Source organism: Ylistrum balloti, unplaced genomic scaffold (assembly GCF_031769215.1).
Source record: "Ylistrum balloti isolate Yb309-2 unplaced genomic scaffold, AGI_CSIRO_Ybal_v1 Utg370928, whole genome shotgun sequence".
Lineage (NCBI taxonomy): Eukaryota > Metazoa > Mollusca > Bivalvia > Pectinida > Pectinidae > Ylistrum > Ylistrum balloti.
In genome coordinates this window covers 283,643-302,967 of record NW_026782525.1, presented here as the reverse complement: position 1 = coordinate 302,967, position 19,325 = coordinate 283,643, and the positions used below count along the sequence as shown (strand labels likewise).

Sequence of the window (19,325 nt, the reverse complement as noted above, 5' to 3'; positions counted from 1 at the left end):
AGCTATGTAATTACAGTAAATTCACATAACACACAGCTTTGTAATTACAGTAAATTCACATAACACACAGCTATGTAATTACAGTAAATTCACATAATACAAAGCCCTGTAATTACAGTAAATTCACATAACAAACAGCTATGTAATTACAGTAAATTCACATAACACACAGCTCTGTAATTACAGTAAATTCACATAACACACAGCTTTGTAATTACAGTAAATTCACATAACACAAAGCCCTGTAATTACAGTAAATTCACAAAATACACAGCACTGTAATTACAGTAAATTCACATAACACACAGCTTTGTAATTACAGTAAATTCACATAACACAAAGCCCTGTAATTACAGTAAATTCACATAACACAAAGCCCTGTAATTACAGTAAATTCACATAACACACAGCTTTGTAATTACAGTAAATTCACATAACACACAGCTTTGTAATTACAGTAAATTCACATAACACAAAGCCCTGTAATTACAGTAAATTCACATAACACAAGCCCTGTAATTACAGTAAATTCACATAACACACAGCTTTGTAATTACAGTAAATTCACATAACACAAAGCCCTGTAATTACAGTAAATTCACATAATACACAGCACTGTAATTACAGTAAATTCACATAACACACAGCTATGTAATTACAGTAAATTCACATAACACAAAGCCCTGTAATTACAGTAAATTCACATAACACACAGTTATGTATAATAGTAATTCCACGAAACATATAACAATGTTTGTGCTAGTTATAAAGATATTTCCTTTCTTACCTACTACTGGTACCAAATATGAATTACTTACTCTGTCTATATAGTAGAACCCTCCAAACACAGCATATGGAGGGTCAATAGCCAGGAAGATGTAGTGGAGGATGGATGCTACATTGTTCCTGAGTAGCATGTCTAACAGTGAGACAATAATGTAAGGGATAAAGGAAATCTGTAAAACACAAAAACAATGTATTTATTTCTATATACACATACTGGTATATAAACACTCAGGTGTACAGTGTACATCTCTATATACACATACTGGTATATAGACACTCAGGTGTACAGTGTACATCTCTATATACACATACTGGTATATAGACACTCAGGTGTACAGTGTACATCTCTATATACACATACTGGTATATAGACACTCAGGTATATAAACACTCAGTACAGTGTACATCTCTATATACACATACTGGTATATAAACACTCAGGTCTACAGTGTACATCTCTATATACACATACTGGTATATAAACACTCAGGTCTACAGTGTACATCTCTATATACACATACTGGTATATAAACACTCAGGTGTACAGTGTACATCTCTATATACACATACTGGTATATAAACACTCAGGTGTACAGTGTACAGCTCTATATACACATACTGGTATATAGACACTCAGGTGTACAGTGTACATCTCTATATACACATACTGGTATATAGACACTCAGGTCTATAGTGTACATCTCTATATACACATACTGGTATATAGACACTCAGGTGTACAGTGTACAGCTCTATATACACATACTGGTATATAGACACTCAGGTGTACAGTGTACATCTCTATATACACATACTGGTATATAGACACTCAGGTGTACAGTGTACATCTCTATATACACATACTGGTATATAAACACTCAGGTCTACAGTGTACATCTCTATATACACATACTGGTATATTGTTGACATCAGTGTTAACACTGACACAGGTATATTGTCTACATCACAGTGTTAACATTGACACAGGTATACTGTCTACATCACAGTGTTAACACTGATGCAGGTATACTGTCTACATCACAGTATTAACACTGACACAGGTATATAGTTTACATCACAGTGTTAACACTGACACAGGTATATAGTCTACATCACAGTTAACACTGTAACAGGTATACTGTCTACATCACAGTGTTAACATTGACACAGGTATATTGTCTACATCACAGTGTTAACACTGACACAGGTATATAGTCTACATTACAGTGTTAACACTGACACAGGTATACTGTCTAGTACAGTGTACATCATGATATATATATATATTGGAGTACATGTCAGCATAGTATAACACAATGGTGTATTTGATTAAGGATAATCTACATTCTTTTGTACATTCTAGTACTTTATCAAGCAATACAGATAGTTTGTACATATAATAGTTAAACATTGTTATAAATTAATGTTATTGATTTAATTAATTTGCTTGAGACAAACATAAATATTACTCTACTTACAAAGAAGAACATGGTTACTCCTGCTGCTTGAGCACTTTCAAACTTGGTGAAAAGGTATGATATGACATAGGCAAACAGGGTGTTGCCAGGCACGAAGCATATAAAGAGGAGAAACATAGCCAACACTGCTCCACTGTAAGTTAGACTAGCCGGCTGATAAAACAAAAGTACAAATTAGTACATTTATAGTGCTCATTTTGGGGTTACAAAATAACGGAGTATATCAACTGTGAATTAAAAAAAAAATCAATTATGAAAACAAGAGGCCTAGCAGCTTTAATGGTCACCTGAGATAAGCAATATTTATTATAAAGATTAAAGGGTAAGTAGCTTTCAAGTGTCATGAAAAAGAAAGTGTGACATTGATTATAGAAAGCCAGTGTAAATACCTGCATACATTAAAACTGTCATCCTATCCTAGTAATTCTTACAAAGTTATTTCCAGTGGGAAGTAAACAACATTCTGCTCAAAAATGCATTTTTTCTGTAGAAATTACAGTCACTGATAAGAAGATTTTGAAATCGGAGTCAATTTGACCCCTTTGGGCCCCACCTATCAGCCTCTGGGCGTCAGCCAGGATCAATATGGGAATATCATCAGGTCGTCATCCTTCGCTCATAATTCTAACCAAGTTTGAAATGTTTTTAATTGAATTTAAACAAATTATGCTTAAAAAATCTATTTTTCCTATATACCCCAGCAAACTATAGAAAACTTTATCCCCTTCCAATAGGGAAATGTGAGAGGTGGGAACCATATAATTCACCATTTTGGTTCATCTTAGGCCAAGGAAGATTTCTGTAAAATTTCATTGAAATCAGTTCTGGAGTTTCTGATGAGTCGAAAATGTTAAATTGTTTTCACCAAAGGTGATCTTAATAGGTCACCATGTGACTTAGTCTTAGATGACCTAAAATTAATGACAGCAATCTTGAAAATATGTTCAAACTGTTCAAATGTGTATTACTAATGTCTCAGTTATTATAAAGAATTTCCAGCAAACCTGAGAAAATTTGATGTCAGGTTACATATAAAAAAATTAATTCTTGAAAAAGGAAATGATGAGTAAATAATGATCTACTAATAATGTTCCAGTGTATACACAAGATGATTGTACTAAACATATGCCCTCTCACAGCTGAAGAAGCTAAAATGAAGTGCATGACTTACCTGAAATGCTAGAGCGAAAATAATGGACAATGTAGCTGGTATCAGGTACTGTAGAATATCTACAAAAAAGGTGGTCGCCCAGTACATGCCAAATGTTACACCTGTGACCCTCATCTGACTCCTGATCTTGAACTGCAATACAATCATTTCAGATATGAACATCACAAGAGTTCCAAAAAGCTTAAATATTTAAGAAACCTTTACCAAATACTTTCAATATCTACGAAATGGTAAGGATCTCTTGCAAATAAGTTGACAATTTATAAATGTTGATACTCATGGTGACCATGACCTGAAACAAAAAATTTCATCTCCAGTTGAATCAACATAAAATCCCTGAAGAAATGAAGTCTCTTCCTTGATGTCATCAGTTCAGACATGGTTGGTATAAGGGTGCACAGGTGGCAGTAATAGGAACAAAAGTATTATTTTAGTGAGCTTAAGGAAAGTAACCATTGTGACAAGTACCAATAAAACATTTGCATAAATCATTCTTTTCCATGTCAACCTGAAGTCTTCTTAGCTCTATATCTATGGTCTCCTTTAGGACATAGTAGTGTGAACTTTGAGAGGGAGTCAACTTATGTGAGGCAGACTGTTCCATGTCTCTTAAGTAATTTATCATTAGTCTGGTACTGAAATCTAAAACACTATAAACTGATATACTGTATAGTTGGTAATGTTCATGAATAATTTAATTTCATTAATACCTCTCACTCTCTATAAGAAATTTAATACCCAGTCAACATTTCTGCAGTGAATGAAAAACTGAGATAATATCTTATGCCTTTATAAATGGACATCAGTTCATAAACATGAACAAAAACCTAACACCCATGAACTAGACTAAACCAGGTCAATCACAAATTATTAGACCCGTGAAGTTATACAACTAAACAGTGCATTAATGTTGACAGAATTTTGCTGTACAATTGACACAAACTGTTAACTACAAACCTGTCTATCTTTGACAAGTTGGACAGCAAATGATGGTGGCACTGTCACAAATGCCATGGCAACTAATATAGTTGATGAGAAAGCTCCCTGGTCATAAGTACGTTCGCTGGCTCCTTTTGGCCAAGGCAGGTTGACTACAGACAGAAGAGTTGTGAGGTTTAGAGTACTCTGTAGCTTGCTTGTCATCAGGCTGATTGCTGCTGGCATGGAGTGGATGGCACTGTCATTGTAAATTGCTGTGAAACCCTGGGTAATCATCTGTAATACAAATCTACAACTGTAAAAGGTGACAGAAATGATACACGATAAGGCCTTCCTAAAAGTAGGTAGAGGTGAAGAGAGAAGTGACAAATACCTTCAATATACACAATAAGTATGAGACCATTACAATAAATGTGGTGAGTAAAAGAGCGTTGTGATAAGCATGTGATGTACTACTCACTGACCCAGTGACTTGGTATTGTATTCACTAACCTAGTTAGCAGGCACTGTACTCACTGACCCAGTACCCATGTATTGTATTCACTGACCCGGTTAGCAGGCACTGTACTCACTGACCCAGTACCCATGTATTGTAATCACTTACCTAGTGTTGGTGCAATGGTTCTGGATGTTATACTCACCGACCCAGTGACAGTGTATTTGTCCAGTTGCACCCCCATTTGGTGATAGCCAGGCAATAGATCACTAACATTAGCAAAGGTTTCAGTGAAAAAGGCAGAACTGATCGTATTCATGAAGGCTATTGAATCTGCAGAACCTGGTGAAGGAAGACATCAATTTGTTATTTTGTAGTTTCATCTTTACAGAAGTACACCTGTATTTTGTGATGTTTACAAGAAAAATATTACATACAGAGTGTGTTCATTACTGACTTCATTCTGTTTCTGGCTTACAGAATAACTGGTGCAGTCATTACCATTTTGGAAAATGATTCTTCTTTAAGTATCAAAAGTATGAAATGCTTAGCAGTTATATAGTTTCATCCAAACAGACTACAAGTACTACAGCAGCAGAAGTATGTAATATGAACAATAAAGTGAAAATAAGCTGTCACCCTTATACAGTAAACCCTTATATGTCAAAACTCCTTTGGGTCATGTCAATAGTTCAAGGAATACAGGGTATTTGAGGAGTAAGTTGGTCATAGTCCATCAAACAGTGATTATCCACGAACACCAAGAGTCTATGAATGACATATTCAATATTATATTCTTTGACCACCCCTATTGATGATTGTATCTTGACCAACCAGTATATTGTGACCCATCCAAAAATGGATGCATGTATAACTGATTAGTCTAGAGGCATTTAACATTTATTATAATGAATAACACTGATTGATAAACTAATGAATCATAATGTTATTAAAATAACTCATTCTAATAAGAAATTGACCATAAGATTCAGAGAAGCATTTTTTGAACAAACTTTAGTCCACAGATGGGACATACAACATGATATCAGAAAACTCCTCCTAACTTTGTTTCATAGTTAATTATTTTGATAACACATTATATCATTTCGGACAAACCCATTTTATCTAAGTGATTGAGTTGGAAATACTAGTGATGAAAAAGTAAAACTTACCCACAACATTATTGACAGCAAGTGTAGGGGTACCTGCAGCTGCACTTGTTTCTCTAGCATATTGTGTTATAGCATTGTTAATGTACAAGGGTACTGGAGTAGTATCTGTCGAAGGTGACTGTACATACTTATTCACCAACATACCAGCCAAAACAAATATGGCGGGAAAGATCAATGCAAAAATGACTGCCCCTGGATCTCGTAACAGTCTGAAAAAACGAACTTTGCAAAGAGCCCAAAACTGTTGTGATCTCAGTTTGGACCGATCTACACATGAGGTGGACATAGCAGTATCCATTGTCATGGCTTCTGTGTTTGTGTGTTTGTCAAAATTTTGCATAGTTCCATATGATTTCTTTGATGGAGACATCGTGATATCCTTCAAGTCAAATGAACTGTCGTCTTCCTCTGGAAATAAATAATATTTGTTACTTGCCCCCTTTATCCAGTATTGTACATCACTACTCTGAGTGAATCTGTATTTGGAATGTCTATCAAAAAGTCTTTATACTTACATACACAATTGAAGATTAAAGAATAAGTTTATAGAACATCATTATTGATAATAATTTCAGCATTCTTGATTCCTTACAGGCTTATCTTATGTCTAAAGGGCAATACTAAGACTCTTTGATATAAAGTTTACCTAATTTGAGAAAGACTTCTTCCAGAGATGTCATGGAAACGCCATAATTTTTTATTCCAAGTGAGTCCGCCATAGTGGAAAGAGAGGTGTTTGGTTTTTCAAGCGTTGAGAATAAAACTGAAATGACAAAAAAATGATATGTTGATCATTTAAAGCAGAATTTACTGTATGACAGTTCTACAAAATAGTCCTTCATGTGGGTGAATGAATACTTTTGTTCATTCATTAATAATAAGAGGATCAAGGAACTCAATACTCATCATTGTTTAGAATGAACATGTATTAGCAAAGAACGTTTGTAACTTGTGCTGAGAAAGTACAAATTCTTAAACTAGGAAATTCCGTAACATGTTAAACAAAAATATGTATGCTGCTAGGTCCCTACCTGCAAAGTTCTGTAACTCTTGCAGTGGAAGTGTGTAAGCCAATTCCTTGCCATGAGTCCTCTGTAACTCTCCACCTGCCACACAGTTCTTGACAAGCTGTGTCACCTGATCTACATCACATCCAGGGTCTACAACCATGCTGTATTCCAAATATCAAGAGTCATATTTTTTCTTCATTTTTAACTATACTATAGAACTGCTGTTACATTTCTGAGATCAATGATCATGACAATCCCTAAAAATCATATTCAAAATGAGGTTGACAATGTTTTCATGGAATATGAGTTGTTTGCTAGGGTTATCCCCTCCTAAGCAGGCTGATATAAAGTTACATACAAGAGGCCCATGGGCCTTAACGGTTACCTGAGTTACAATGTTTCTTGTAACATGTCTTAAAAATGATCTTTCCTAAAAAATGTTACATAACTTTAACTACATTGTACACATAATGCAAATGTAAACTTTGCATAACATTAACTGCTGTTCCATGCTAAGGCTTCTAACCAAGTTTGAACAAGATAAGGCAAAGCGTGACATTATCTCCCACACTCTGCTGTTTAAAAGACACACAATCATATATAACATGTTAACATTACAACACAAGTGTAATTTCTACTTGTTATTTTTAATTGTTTCATACAAAGTATTAATATGAAGAACTTCTAATAGAGTACTAGTTTGATGCCTGTACAAAGTTTTGAGTATCATGTAATTACCTTGAACAGTTTAAGAGAACTGGACTGAAAAAACTAAACTTATAAAAAAAAATTTGATTAGGCCACTAAACTAATATATACAGAAAATTTTGTGGAGTTGAGTGGAATGTAATTTTGTATTTTTTTATTCATGTTTCCATGGTAACAGAAAAAAAATATGAAAGATGAAATGTCTGCAATAGGCACAACTACACCACTAATCTAATATATATAAAAAGTTTTGTGAAGCTGAATTCAATGGTTTTGAAGTTATAGCCCAGAAAAGCCCTTGGATGGATGCACGGATGCTCATATAGATGGAGCCCAAAATAATATCTTCCCCAAATGTGTTTTGGGGAGTATGATTAAAAGAAATTACTCTAAAAAATTTAATTTTCCTATATAAACTTTCCCATCCATGAAAAATTAGAACATCTTTGAAATTTCAGTCAATTTAACCCATTTTTGGCTCCGCCCAAAAGCCCCTGGGAGTCTGTCACGGTCAATATGTCATTTCATCATACTGTCAGCTTAAAAAAATAATTCTAACCATGTTTGAACTATTTCTGAAAGATAATAACACAAATTATGCTAAAAAATATAATTTTCCTGCATAAACTAAAGTAAATTTTACCCCCTCCCCATGTGGAAATGTGAGACCCTTGGGTCATGAAATTTACAATTTTGGTAAAACATCGTAAGACACTTTCACACATGAAGAATATTTGGTTCTATATTATCTGGGTATTGAGAATTTTTTTTTTTTCAATTTAAGACAATATGACCCATTTTTTTTTTGTCCCTGTCCAACAGCCCTAGGGGGTCAGCTGAGCTCAATATCTGCATCTCAACAAACTGTCATTGTATACTAATAATTCTAACAAAGTTTGAATATTTCCAAAAGAAAGTAAACAAATTATGTTAAAAAATGTGATTTTCATTTATAAACTGTAGTAAAATTTATCCCCTTCCTAGGAGAAGTGTGAGACTCTGGGGTCATAAAATTTTCAATTTTGGTAAAACATCTAAAGGCCTTTCTATCCATGAAGAGTATTTGATTGCATCATATCTAGGATTTGAGTAGAAGATTTTTCAAATTTCAATCACTTTGACCATTTTGACCCCACCCTCAGGTCCCTGGGAGTTGGAGACTATGTAAGAAGAAAAGGGGGATCACACCAGGTAACTCAGAGACTTTGTGTCAGGTGACCTAAAAAGTCACAGATTAGTACCTTGACCTTTACCTGTTTAACATTTGAAAATAAATTAATTCCTACTGATCACCAAATTGGTCAATTAAGAACTAATTCAATTTTTAGCAGACAAGAGACAAGGTATTGTTAGGATAATACACACTTAATAGTTGACTTACTTCAGGTGATATCCAATGCCAAATTTACTTTTCAGGAACAAAGATGAACCACAGCATCTCAATCGACCTTTACTGATAATGGCCTTCCGGTCTGTTGTTAACAGAAATATTGTTAGAACGCAGTTGGAGACAAAGGTCAGAAAGGACTTTCCAGTAATATGACAATCATCACTTCATACGTAATGACAAGAAAATGAATCACTTTTCACAAACCAATTCTACAACATAATCTGTCCAAACCAAATGCCTCTAAAAGTTATATATCTTTTCGAAATAAGAAGATTCCCTGATTACAGATTTGACTGAAATGTACCAGGGATTAACTTTAGACAAATTTCAGAAAAGGGTCGAATTCAGATAGTGGTATGTTTTGTGACTTTAAACATAAACAAATTCCCCATCAAAAAAAATATACTGAAAACATCAGAAAATTTCTCCAAACTAGGACAAATTTTCCTGAAGCACATTTCAAATCATGTAATCATGAAAAAGAAAAATCGATCTAATCATCATATTGTCATGTTTTATTTCTGTGATCTTCATGTAAGTCACCCACTTATACTCTATCCCTACTTTGAATTCTGACCAAAAGAGCTTCCATAATTTCTCAAAAAAAAAAAAACCAGAAGGCCAAAAGAACTCCTTTTTCACAATAGGTAGTATTCCCTATATTCTAGACTAACCGTTGTTTACAGTGAGAGATATAAGATTGCTCATTAGACGTTCAATTGTCAGAGAAATGTAGAACAAGATAAATTTGATGGCTTTTCAGTCAATACCACTTTTTATGGGACTTTAAAATGGAATATTATAATTGGCAACCTGCAAGAATGTCAGCTTCATCCATGAAATGTGTGGTGAGAAGGATAACTCTTCCTTCCTTTTTCTCTTTAAGAACTGACCAAAGATGGCGTCGAGAGTAGGGATCCATTCCAGCAGTTGGCTCATCAAGGAAAATTATCTGAAAAGCAAATCCGGAGTGTATCAAATGGAATTGTGGCATTACATTGCAAGCTCATGCTTATGAGCAGCATGCCTCCTATAACATACAGATGTGGTAGGTTGTACTACTTTATCTGGAAGTGGCTGTCCATGATGTACACTAATTCAAATTATCAACCACACAAGTGGCCCATGGGCCTTAACTGTCATCTGACAACCAAACTTTTTTATTTACTGTCCTTTAAAACGAAATTTTAGCAAATACTAGCAATGGAAATATCAACATAAAACTTTAATGCAAATCTCAATCTAAATATTTCATGAACACCCAGTCTGTCAATTTGGTAAGATTTTAGTACATTTAGAGAATGTATGCATGACACTGTTTTGAAAGATGGCGGCATTGTTTATATCATATGACTGCCACCAAGGGTCACTAATAATCCATAATATTAAATTTCCACCAATCAGAAAGCTTGGTAGTAACAGCTAATTCTAAATGCTGTGAGAATAGGCAGAAACCTTACTGTGTTACATTTAGCCTTAAAAACCTCTTATAGATAGATTTAACATGTATACAATAGTTTCAATCTGTCCGCTGTTACCTTGGGGTTGCCAATAAGGGCAATGGCTACACAGAGCTTTCTCTTCTGTCCCCCACTTAGGTTCTTGGCAAATGTGTTCCTCTCTTTGTACAGATCAACATTCTTCAGAGATGTCTCTGTCTATTTACGGAAAAAAATTCACAAGCTCAAGATCATATCTCAATTCATGATAAATATTTTACTATGTACTAACTGAAAGTTGGTGTAAAAGTATAAAAATCCAGGACTGGTGTAACTTAAAAAAATCCTTAATATGTATATGTCTGAGTGCTTATAATAAGCCACTACTGATTATGATGTCCATCTAGATAACTTTCCAATTAGTACCTCTGATTGAAGAAGATGGTCAGGGACACCTTTGATAGCACCATATAAGTGTATGTGTTCTACACAGGACATATCATCAAATATGATATTGTGTTGGGGACAAACACCAGTCATAGAACGGATCTTCTGCATATCAAGTCCATTGGCAATGTTCTGAAATCAGGATATTGAACAAAATCAATCTATCTACTATACAATTCAGAAATATTTATATTACAACAAAAAATGTACTGTACAGTTGTTTAATTTCACAGGGCTAATATTCATAGTTGTCCCGATTTTGGCTCATTCATTGGTACATGTGTTTAATTTCACAGATATCTATGAACAGGTGTCCGTGTATACAGGCATTACAAATATTTTCTGACATTTTCATTCACAGTCGAAATGTTCGTCTGATATTTCATACTGCGTTATCATCATTGACTATGAACATAGTGTAATAAAGTAAATCCCACACAAACATTACCCATTATACATTGTGAAATTTATCTACAAACTATGCATTTTTGAAAAGGCTATATAAAAGAGGAATAAAAGAAATATGTGAAACTCAAGAATCCTTACCAAACCTAGTATAGAGGCTGTTCCCTTGGTTGGTGGCATTAAACCTGTTAACATATTGACGAGTGTTGTCTTTCCGGCACCATTGTGACCTAGTAGACATGTGACTTGACCTTCATAGATGTCCAGTGACAAGCCTTAAGAAGATAAACATTGACTAGCATAATAGATGTGATTCCTGTATCAGTGATGTTTCTGTTATAGGTTTATAAAGTACTAACTTATTCAGCTGACTTTATTGTTAACATTATAAGCATTATTGTAAAGCAAATATATGTACCAACAAGTAAAATTACAAGTAACATTCATTGGGCAACATACCACTAGATTGGTAAAATGGCTCAGTGGATAATGTCATTGTCTTTTATCATGTCGACCACAATTTGATCTCCCAAACAAATGTGTAAAGCTTTGGGTACTATGGTTGTCCATGACAGAAATACACCCAGCATGCGTCCATCCATTAAAATAAGCTAATATAAATTATTCCATAATTATTGAAAATTTTTAATTGTTGCAATAAACCTGACACTGACAGAGAACCCTGACGTACACCTATAATAAAAGAAACTTCAATTTATCAGAAGTCTTAATAGTGCAGTCATTTTAGTGACAATATCCTATCAATTTATCTTAGAGAATGTCATATATATATATCATTTCCACCAATTCTCATCTTGATATAATGAATAAAACAAAAGTTACAAGTGAAAAGTATTAGCCAATCAGGACAAAAAAAATGGCAGCTACCTTGATGAATAAAAAATATGCATCTACAGGCGATCCCCATTAATCTCAAAACGTTTGGTGACGATCCAACTTATGGTTTTGAGGAAAAGTGTTGGGAGCCTTATGGCTGGAAAGAAGAATAACTAAAGGATCAGCAAGTCTCTAAACCAATGGGGGAATTAATTACACCCTTTATAACCACAGGTAACCTACCTTAAAAATACAATAAACAGGTTTTAGCTGGGTCCTTATAGAAGCTGGTAGCTACCTCAATGTAAAACAACACTGCTGTTAAATGCCGTAAAAGGTTACTACTGACTTACCATCAACAGCTGGGATCATCTCTTTAGTCTCCTTTGACTTGAACTCTTTGTGAATATCTAGAATTCTGCAACCCCAATAATGATAAAATTCACAAAATAATGGAGATTATAATGATGCCACACATTTTCAATGTGTACACTTAAAAATCACAACTGGCACTAGATTAAAGACACTACAAGAGCTTTCAAATATCTTCATCATCCTACAGTACAAAACTGTATTAAACTTCCTTTGTTGCTGAGAGCTTAGATAGGGTTAATCTGATAACACAGATATCATTTTATTGGCATTTGTGTATCAAATAAAACATGAATAACTCAGCTGATGTTTCCATCTTACGGTGAAAATAGTATTTAGCAAATCAAAAGTTTCCATACACTGTACGAAGTAAAATAACAAGAAATTAATATATCATTAACAAAGGAGAGCTCTGTGACCTGACATTGACAAGAAACATTCAAATAAGTGCTAGCTACATCAGACATTAATGATCTACCAACTGAAGACGAGTGATAATCAATCAAATGAGAGCTGAGACACCTGAAAATGACAATCTACCAAAAGGAACTGGGTCGCCAGACAGTGATAATCTACCAGTTAATGCTGAGTTCGCTGACACTGACAAACAATCTACCACTGAGATCTGAGCAACAATGCCTGATTGATAAGTTGTGAGCATCATATTTATGGGTTTTACTTTTTGCAGACATTATTTTCTAACATAATCCCATTCAGTATCGATACACATTTGCCATCGATGTTTAAGGGCCTCAATGCCACTTTTAAAGAAATCCTCTTCTTGACCATTCAGGAAGTCCTCCACTACTTGTATGATGTCATCATCTGACTTAAAGTGGGTACTAGAAATGGCCTTTATAGATGAAAGTCTAATGGAGCAAGATCAGGCGAACAAGGCAGATGCTCAGTCAATTTAAAACCATAATCGTTAATGGCAGCCATAACAGCTTGGATTCCTTAAACTAACAGCAGACAGTTGAAATTCCAAACATTGACAAACAATTTACCAACAAGAGATGAGTTCCTAAACACTGACAAACTACCAAAAGGATTTGTGTTATTCACCATTATCAAAATTTCTATTGATAAGAGCTCTGTTGTGTCACTACACGATATTTTCCATGATAGGAATATAGTGCGATAGATATTTAATTAAATTGAAAAACAACCTGACAGCAGTCTTGTCTCCGAGGTCTTCAGGGACAGACTCTACAAATTCTTCATTATCTTCTCCATACTCCACTCTGCTGAGTAGCTGCAGATCATCATCCCCTTTAGAACACCAGTAAGAGGGCATCAAAAAGTACCAAGGCTTTTGTCTGGCTCCATACTCCCCTGTCAAAAACAAAAAAAGTGTTATAGGAGATAAAGATATGTATTAACAGACATTACATGCAAATATTATGCTATCAAAAATAAAAATTTCAGTTTTATGTGACCAAAATAAAAAGCATTCCATTTATTGTTGCTTGACACAACATGATGGCAAAGACATTTTCAGCAGTACAAGAGCAAGCTGCAAATAGCATAGAACATGGTAATGTGTATAACCTTTATTCTACATTTGGCCAAAGATGCCAATTTGGTTCGTCAGCTGCATAGTGGAAGATGAAGTAAACCTCTCTATCCCTCTATTGTGCCACAATTTTATAACCTGTTTGGAACAGCGGAGTTGAAAATATACCTGATGGGTCTCCTTTGCCAAACAGTCGACATACCTGGTAGGACATTGTCCAAGTAGACTGCCAGGAAGAAGTACACTATAGTATCTACAAGCAACATCACCATAGGCGCATATAGCGGGAATTCACCGTCATTTATGGTGCTGAAGTTCATTCCACCATTCAATGGCTTGTCCAGGAATATAGCCTGTTAAGAAATCATGAACAAGTTATTATCTACTGGTATATCATTAGTTGCATTATTATTTTCAAACTTCTCTAAATTCTCTTACAATTGCTTTTTCAAGTACAAATATCTTGAAATAACACTGAATGTATATAGAAATCTTTGGAAAGGAGACTGATTTATAACACTGAATATATTTGAGACCTTAGCAACAAGAACAAGTGTTACCATTTAGTGGGTACTTTACTAAATTGTCTACTAGTTTTGCCTCCAGTCGAGGCTTCATCAGGACAATTTCGGCTCCCTGAAGTAGTTTTTTCGAGGTGAATATATTTTGTACATGGAATTGTTGGAGAAACTGATTATGAGGGCATGATCAATTGTATCATCACAGGTACTATTCACCTACATATTGTATATCATCACATGTACCCAAAATATAGAATTACATGAACTTCAACAAACTGTAATTGCATGAACCGTAACAAGTAATTATATGAATATTAAAGACCATCTTCAGGTATTGCTTGTATTGTGAATACTTCAAGAGGTAGAGTCCTCCAATATAGACCTTTTTTTTCTAAATTCTATTCAAAAATATTAGTAAATGGCTACATCAGTTTACATAGTCAAATTGACAGTGTTAATAAGATAAATTAGGATATACATTTGTAAGGATAAGACACAATGCCTATATTAACTAAAACAGCTGTTCCAATGGTCAATATCAACTGTAAATCAGTATAACTAGATCAGGTTACATAAAAAAGTCTGTCTCACTGGGTCAATATCTACATCACTATATAACTAGATTAGGATATGTATATTGGCTAAAGTAACTGTCTCACCTGGTCAATAGCCAATGCCACAGCTACTGGGGAGAGAATACACAAGAGCCAGCGCACTCCTGGACTTATACTGTAAACAACAGCACCTGATGGCAGCATGGTGCGGGTCTGACTCACAGCCAGGTACAAACAGCTAAAGATTATACTCATCAAACTGGCCAAGCCACCAGCAGTCTGAGCCTTGCTGAAGAAGGGTGTCAACATATATGCAAAGGTGATGATGGAAAGGCCATAGAAGAAAAGGATGAGGAAGAATAGGAAGGCATTACTGTTTGCAAAGAATGACGTTGCAATCATAAGAACTGTGATAACTGCTGTTGATATGGCAATCACAACTAGATAGACGAGTCCCCATGACAACCTGTCAATATAAAGAAATAAATTATAGGTTAATATGTTTTATAACTTCAACTTAAATTTGATTCAAGGTCATGTAAAGCTATGAAGAACTCCTTAAAGGTCACCAGTAATATTTTTTTATAGATATCTATATTCTGACATGTCTATCCTTTAGGTAGTACCCTGAATTGATTTTCACCTCTCAATACTGTTGTAGCAAAGTGCGCTGGCTACAGGTGAGTTTGATTACCTGTCCATGGTTTGGCATTCTCCTGTAACTTTTGGAAATAATTGACACCCGAAATCTGTGATGTCATTTCTTCCAAATATAGATATGCAGTGAACAAATGAAGTTAAAATAACTTAAATTCACCTTACCATTCATCAAAATACTATATGCCTATAATTTTTGCCAGCATCGGCACACAAATGAGAATCCTTGTTTTACAGAAAAGAAATAACTCTGGATATTTTAACTTCCTCGGTGGTTTACAGTTAGAATTAGTGCTATCTGTATAACGTGTGATACACTCATAACTTTTTTCAGACATTATCTACTTTTCACGATGCATTAACTCTTTATTTTTGTCGCTGGTGACCTTTAAAGTAAATTCATCATTACTAGGTAAAATACAAAAACAAAAATATCAAAATTTCAGCTATTGATTTACATATAACTAAGTCTGAGCCTTGCTGGTTAGATATTGAATGAGTCATTGGGTTAAGTGAGTGCCAGTCAAGTTACATCAATGTGTGCCAGTGTTGTAAAAGAAATACATAGACATTTTGTTAAAAAATTATCCTTTAGTCAACAGGCACTCAAATTTGTAATCTCGTCTTATCAAATCTATCACCCATGAGACCTTACAAGTAGGTTAAGGAAACATAGTTCAACAACTAACAAAACTGAAAGCAATTCAACCCAGTACAATTAGCATAATGATTAACCTGTGAACAGAATAGCTGTATCATCATACAACTTAACAAAATATATTTTTCTCAAAATCAAGCATGTATTTACCAAAATGCTGAATCACGCAATCCCATCATTTTCATGCTTTCCTTAATCTTCTTCTCCTTCTCAGCCACAAGATTAGTGGTGAGGTAGGAGACAAACGGGGAGTATGCTATCACAAAGTAGATGGAAGAGATGGTTTGAAGGTAGCTTGTATCAGGCGTATATGATGGCTTAGGCATCATCTGAACAGAAATTTCCGGCACAGGAAAACTGCTGTCACCTGTTTGAATCTGTAACACAGAAAAGAGTACTGCTAATTTCAAAAGCTCTCTTACAAAATTGATTTTAAATGAAAATAGGAAAATCAATTCAAATGATTTACATCATGAATTGACTGAGTGATGATTTACATCATAAACTGACTGAGTGATGATTTACATCATGAACTGACTGAGTGATGATTTACATCATGAACTGACTGAGTGATGATTTACATCATGAACTGATTAAGTGATGATTTACATCATGAACTGACTGAGTGATGATTTACATCATGAATTGATTAAGTGATGATTTACATCTTGAACTGACTGAGTGATGATTTACATCATGAACTGACTGAGTGATGATTTACATCATGAACTGATTAAGTGATGATTTACATCATGAACTGACTGAGTGATGATTTACATCATGAACTGATTAAGTGATGATTTACATCATGAACTGATTAAGTGATGATTTACATCATGAACTGAAGTGATGATTTACATCATGAATTGACTGAGTGATGATTTACATCATGAACTGATTAAGTGATGATTTACATCATGAACTGATTAAGTGATGATTTACATCATGAACTGACTGAGTGATGATTTACATCATGAATTGATTAAGTGATGATTTACATCTTGAACTGACTGAGTGATGATTTACATCATGAATTGACTGAGTGATGATTTACATCATGAACTGATTAAGTGATGATTTACATCATGAACTGATTAAGTGATGATTTACATCATGAACTGATTAAGTGATGATTTACATCATGAACTGACTGAGTGATGATTTACATCATGAACTGATTAAGTGATGATTTACATCATGAACTGACTGAGTGATGATTTACATCATGAACTGAGTGATGATTTACATCATGAACTGAGTGATGATTTACATCATGAACTGATTAAGTGATGATTTACATCATGATGATAAGTGATGATTTACATCATGAACTGACTGAGTGATGATATACATCTTGAACTGAGTGATGATTTACATCATGAACTGAACTGAAGTGATGATTTACATCATGAACTGTGTGATGAATTACATCATGAACTGACTGAGTGATGATTTACATCATGAACTGACTGAGTGATGATTTACATCATGAACTGATTAAGTGATGATTTACATCATGAACTGATTAAGTGATGATTTACATCATGAACTGACTGAGTGATGATTTACATCATGAACTGACTGAGTGATGATTTACATCATGAACTGACTAAGTGATGATTTACATCATGAACTGATTAAGTGATGATTTACATCATGAACTGACTGAGTGATGATTTACATCATGAACTGACTGAGTGATGATTTACATCATGAACTGATTAAGTGATGATTTACATCATGAACTGATTAAGTGATGATTTACATCATGAACTGATTAAGTGATGATTTACATCATGAACTGACTGAGTGATGATTTACATCATGAACTGACTGAGTGATGATTTACATCATGAACTGATTAAGTGATGATTTACATCATGAATTGACTGAGTGATGATTTACATCATGAACTGAGTGATGATTTACATCATGAACTGACTGAGTGATGATTTACATCATGAACTGACTAAGTGATGATTTACATCATGAACTGACTGAGTGATGATTTACATCATGAACTGACTGAGTGATGATTTACATCATGAACTGATTAAGTGATGATTTACATCATGAACTGATTAAGTGATGATTTACATCTTGAACTGACTGAGTGATGATTTACATCATGAACTGATTAAGTGATGATTTACATCATGAACTGACTAAGTGATGATTTACATCATGAACTGACTGAGTGATGATTTACATCATGAACTGACTGAGTGATGATTTACATCATGAACTGATTAAGTGATGATTTACATCATGAACTGACTGAGTGATGATTTACATCATGAACTGACTGAAGTGATGATTTACATCATGATGATTTACATCATGAACTGACTAAGTGATGATTTACATCATGAACTGATGAACTGACTAAGTGATGATTTACATCATGAACTGACTGATTTACATCAAGTGATGATTTACATCATGAACTGATTAAGTGATGATTTACATCATGAACTGACTGAGTGATGATTTACATCATGAACTGACTGAGTGATGATTTACATCATGAACTGACTGAGTGATGATTTACATCATGAACTGATTAAGTGATGATTTACATCATGAACTGGCTGAGTGATGATTTACATCATGAACTGACTGAGTGATGATTTACATCATGAACTGACTGAGTGATGATTTACATCTTGAACTGAGTGATGATTTACATCATGAACTGACTGAGTGATGATTTACATCATGAACTGACTAAGTGATGATTTACATCATGAACTGACTGAGTGATGATTTACATCATGAACTGACTGAGTGATGATTTACATCATGAACTGACTAAGTGATGATTTACAT

At 34.3% G+C, this 19,325-nt stretch overlaps 1 protein-coding gene across 1 annotated transcript in view; it reads right to left on the bottom strand.

The window, feature by feature from the left end:
* Nucleotides 1-19,325, bottom strand: part of LOC132559506 (cholesterol transporter ABCA5-like) — a 41,873-nt gene that overhangs the window by 18,222 nt on the left and 4,326 nt on the right. The window contains exons 4-21 of the mRNA XM_060224133.1: nucleotides 16,647-16,873; nucleotides 15,287-15,647; nucleotides 14,309-14,459; nucleotides 13,760-13,925; nucleotides 12,572-12,636; nucleotides 11,523-11,656; nucleotides 10,956-11,108; nucleotides 10,629-10,748; nucleotides 9,904-10,042; nucleotides 9,082-9,172; nucleotides 7,014-7,153; nucleotides 6,629-6,745; nucleotides 5,983-6,390; nucleotides 5,016-5,152; nucleotides 4,393-4,650; nucleotides 3,436-3,567; nucleotides 2,265-2,417; nucleotides 819-956 (exon numbers count right to left, since the gene is read on the bottom strand). Of these exons, the coding sequence (XP_060080116.1) occupies nucleotides 819-956; nucleotides 2,265-2,417; nucleotides 3,436-3,567; nucleotides 4,393-4,650; nucleotides 5,016-5,152; nucleotides 5,983-6,390; nucleotides 6,629-6,745; nucleotides 7,014-7,153; nucleotides 9,082-9,172; nucleotides 9,904-10,042; nucleotides 10,629-10,748; nucleotides 10,956-11,108; nucleotides 11,523-11,656; nucleotides 12,572-12,636; nucleotides 13,760-13,925; nucleotides 14,309-14,459; nucleotides 15,287-15,647; nucleotides 16,647-16,873 (3,090 nt within the window). The remainder of the gene's footprint in view (nucleotides 1-818; nucleotides 957-2,264; nucleotides 2,418-3,435; nucleotides 3,568-4,392; nucleotides 4,651-5,015; nucleotides 5,153-5,982; nucleotides 6,391-6,628; nucleotides 6,746-7,013; nucleotides 7,154-9,081; nucleotides 9,173-9,903; nucleotides 10,043-10,628; nucleotides 10,749-10,955; nucleotides 11,109-11,522; nucleotides 11,657-12,571; nucleotides 12,637-13,759; nucleotides 13,926-14,308; nucleotides 14,460-15,286; nucleotides 15,648-16,646; nucleotides 16,874-19,325) is intronic.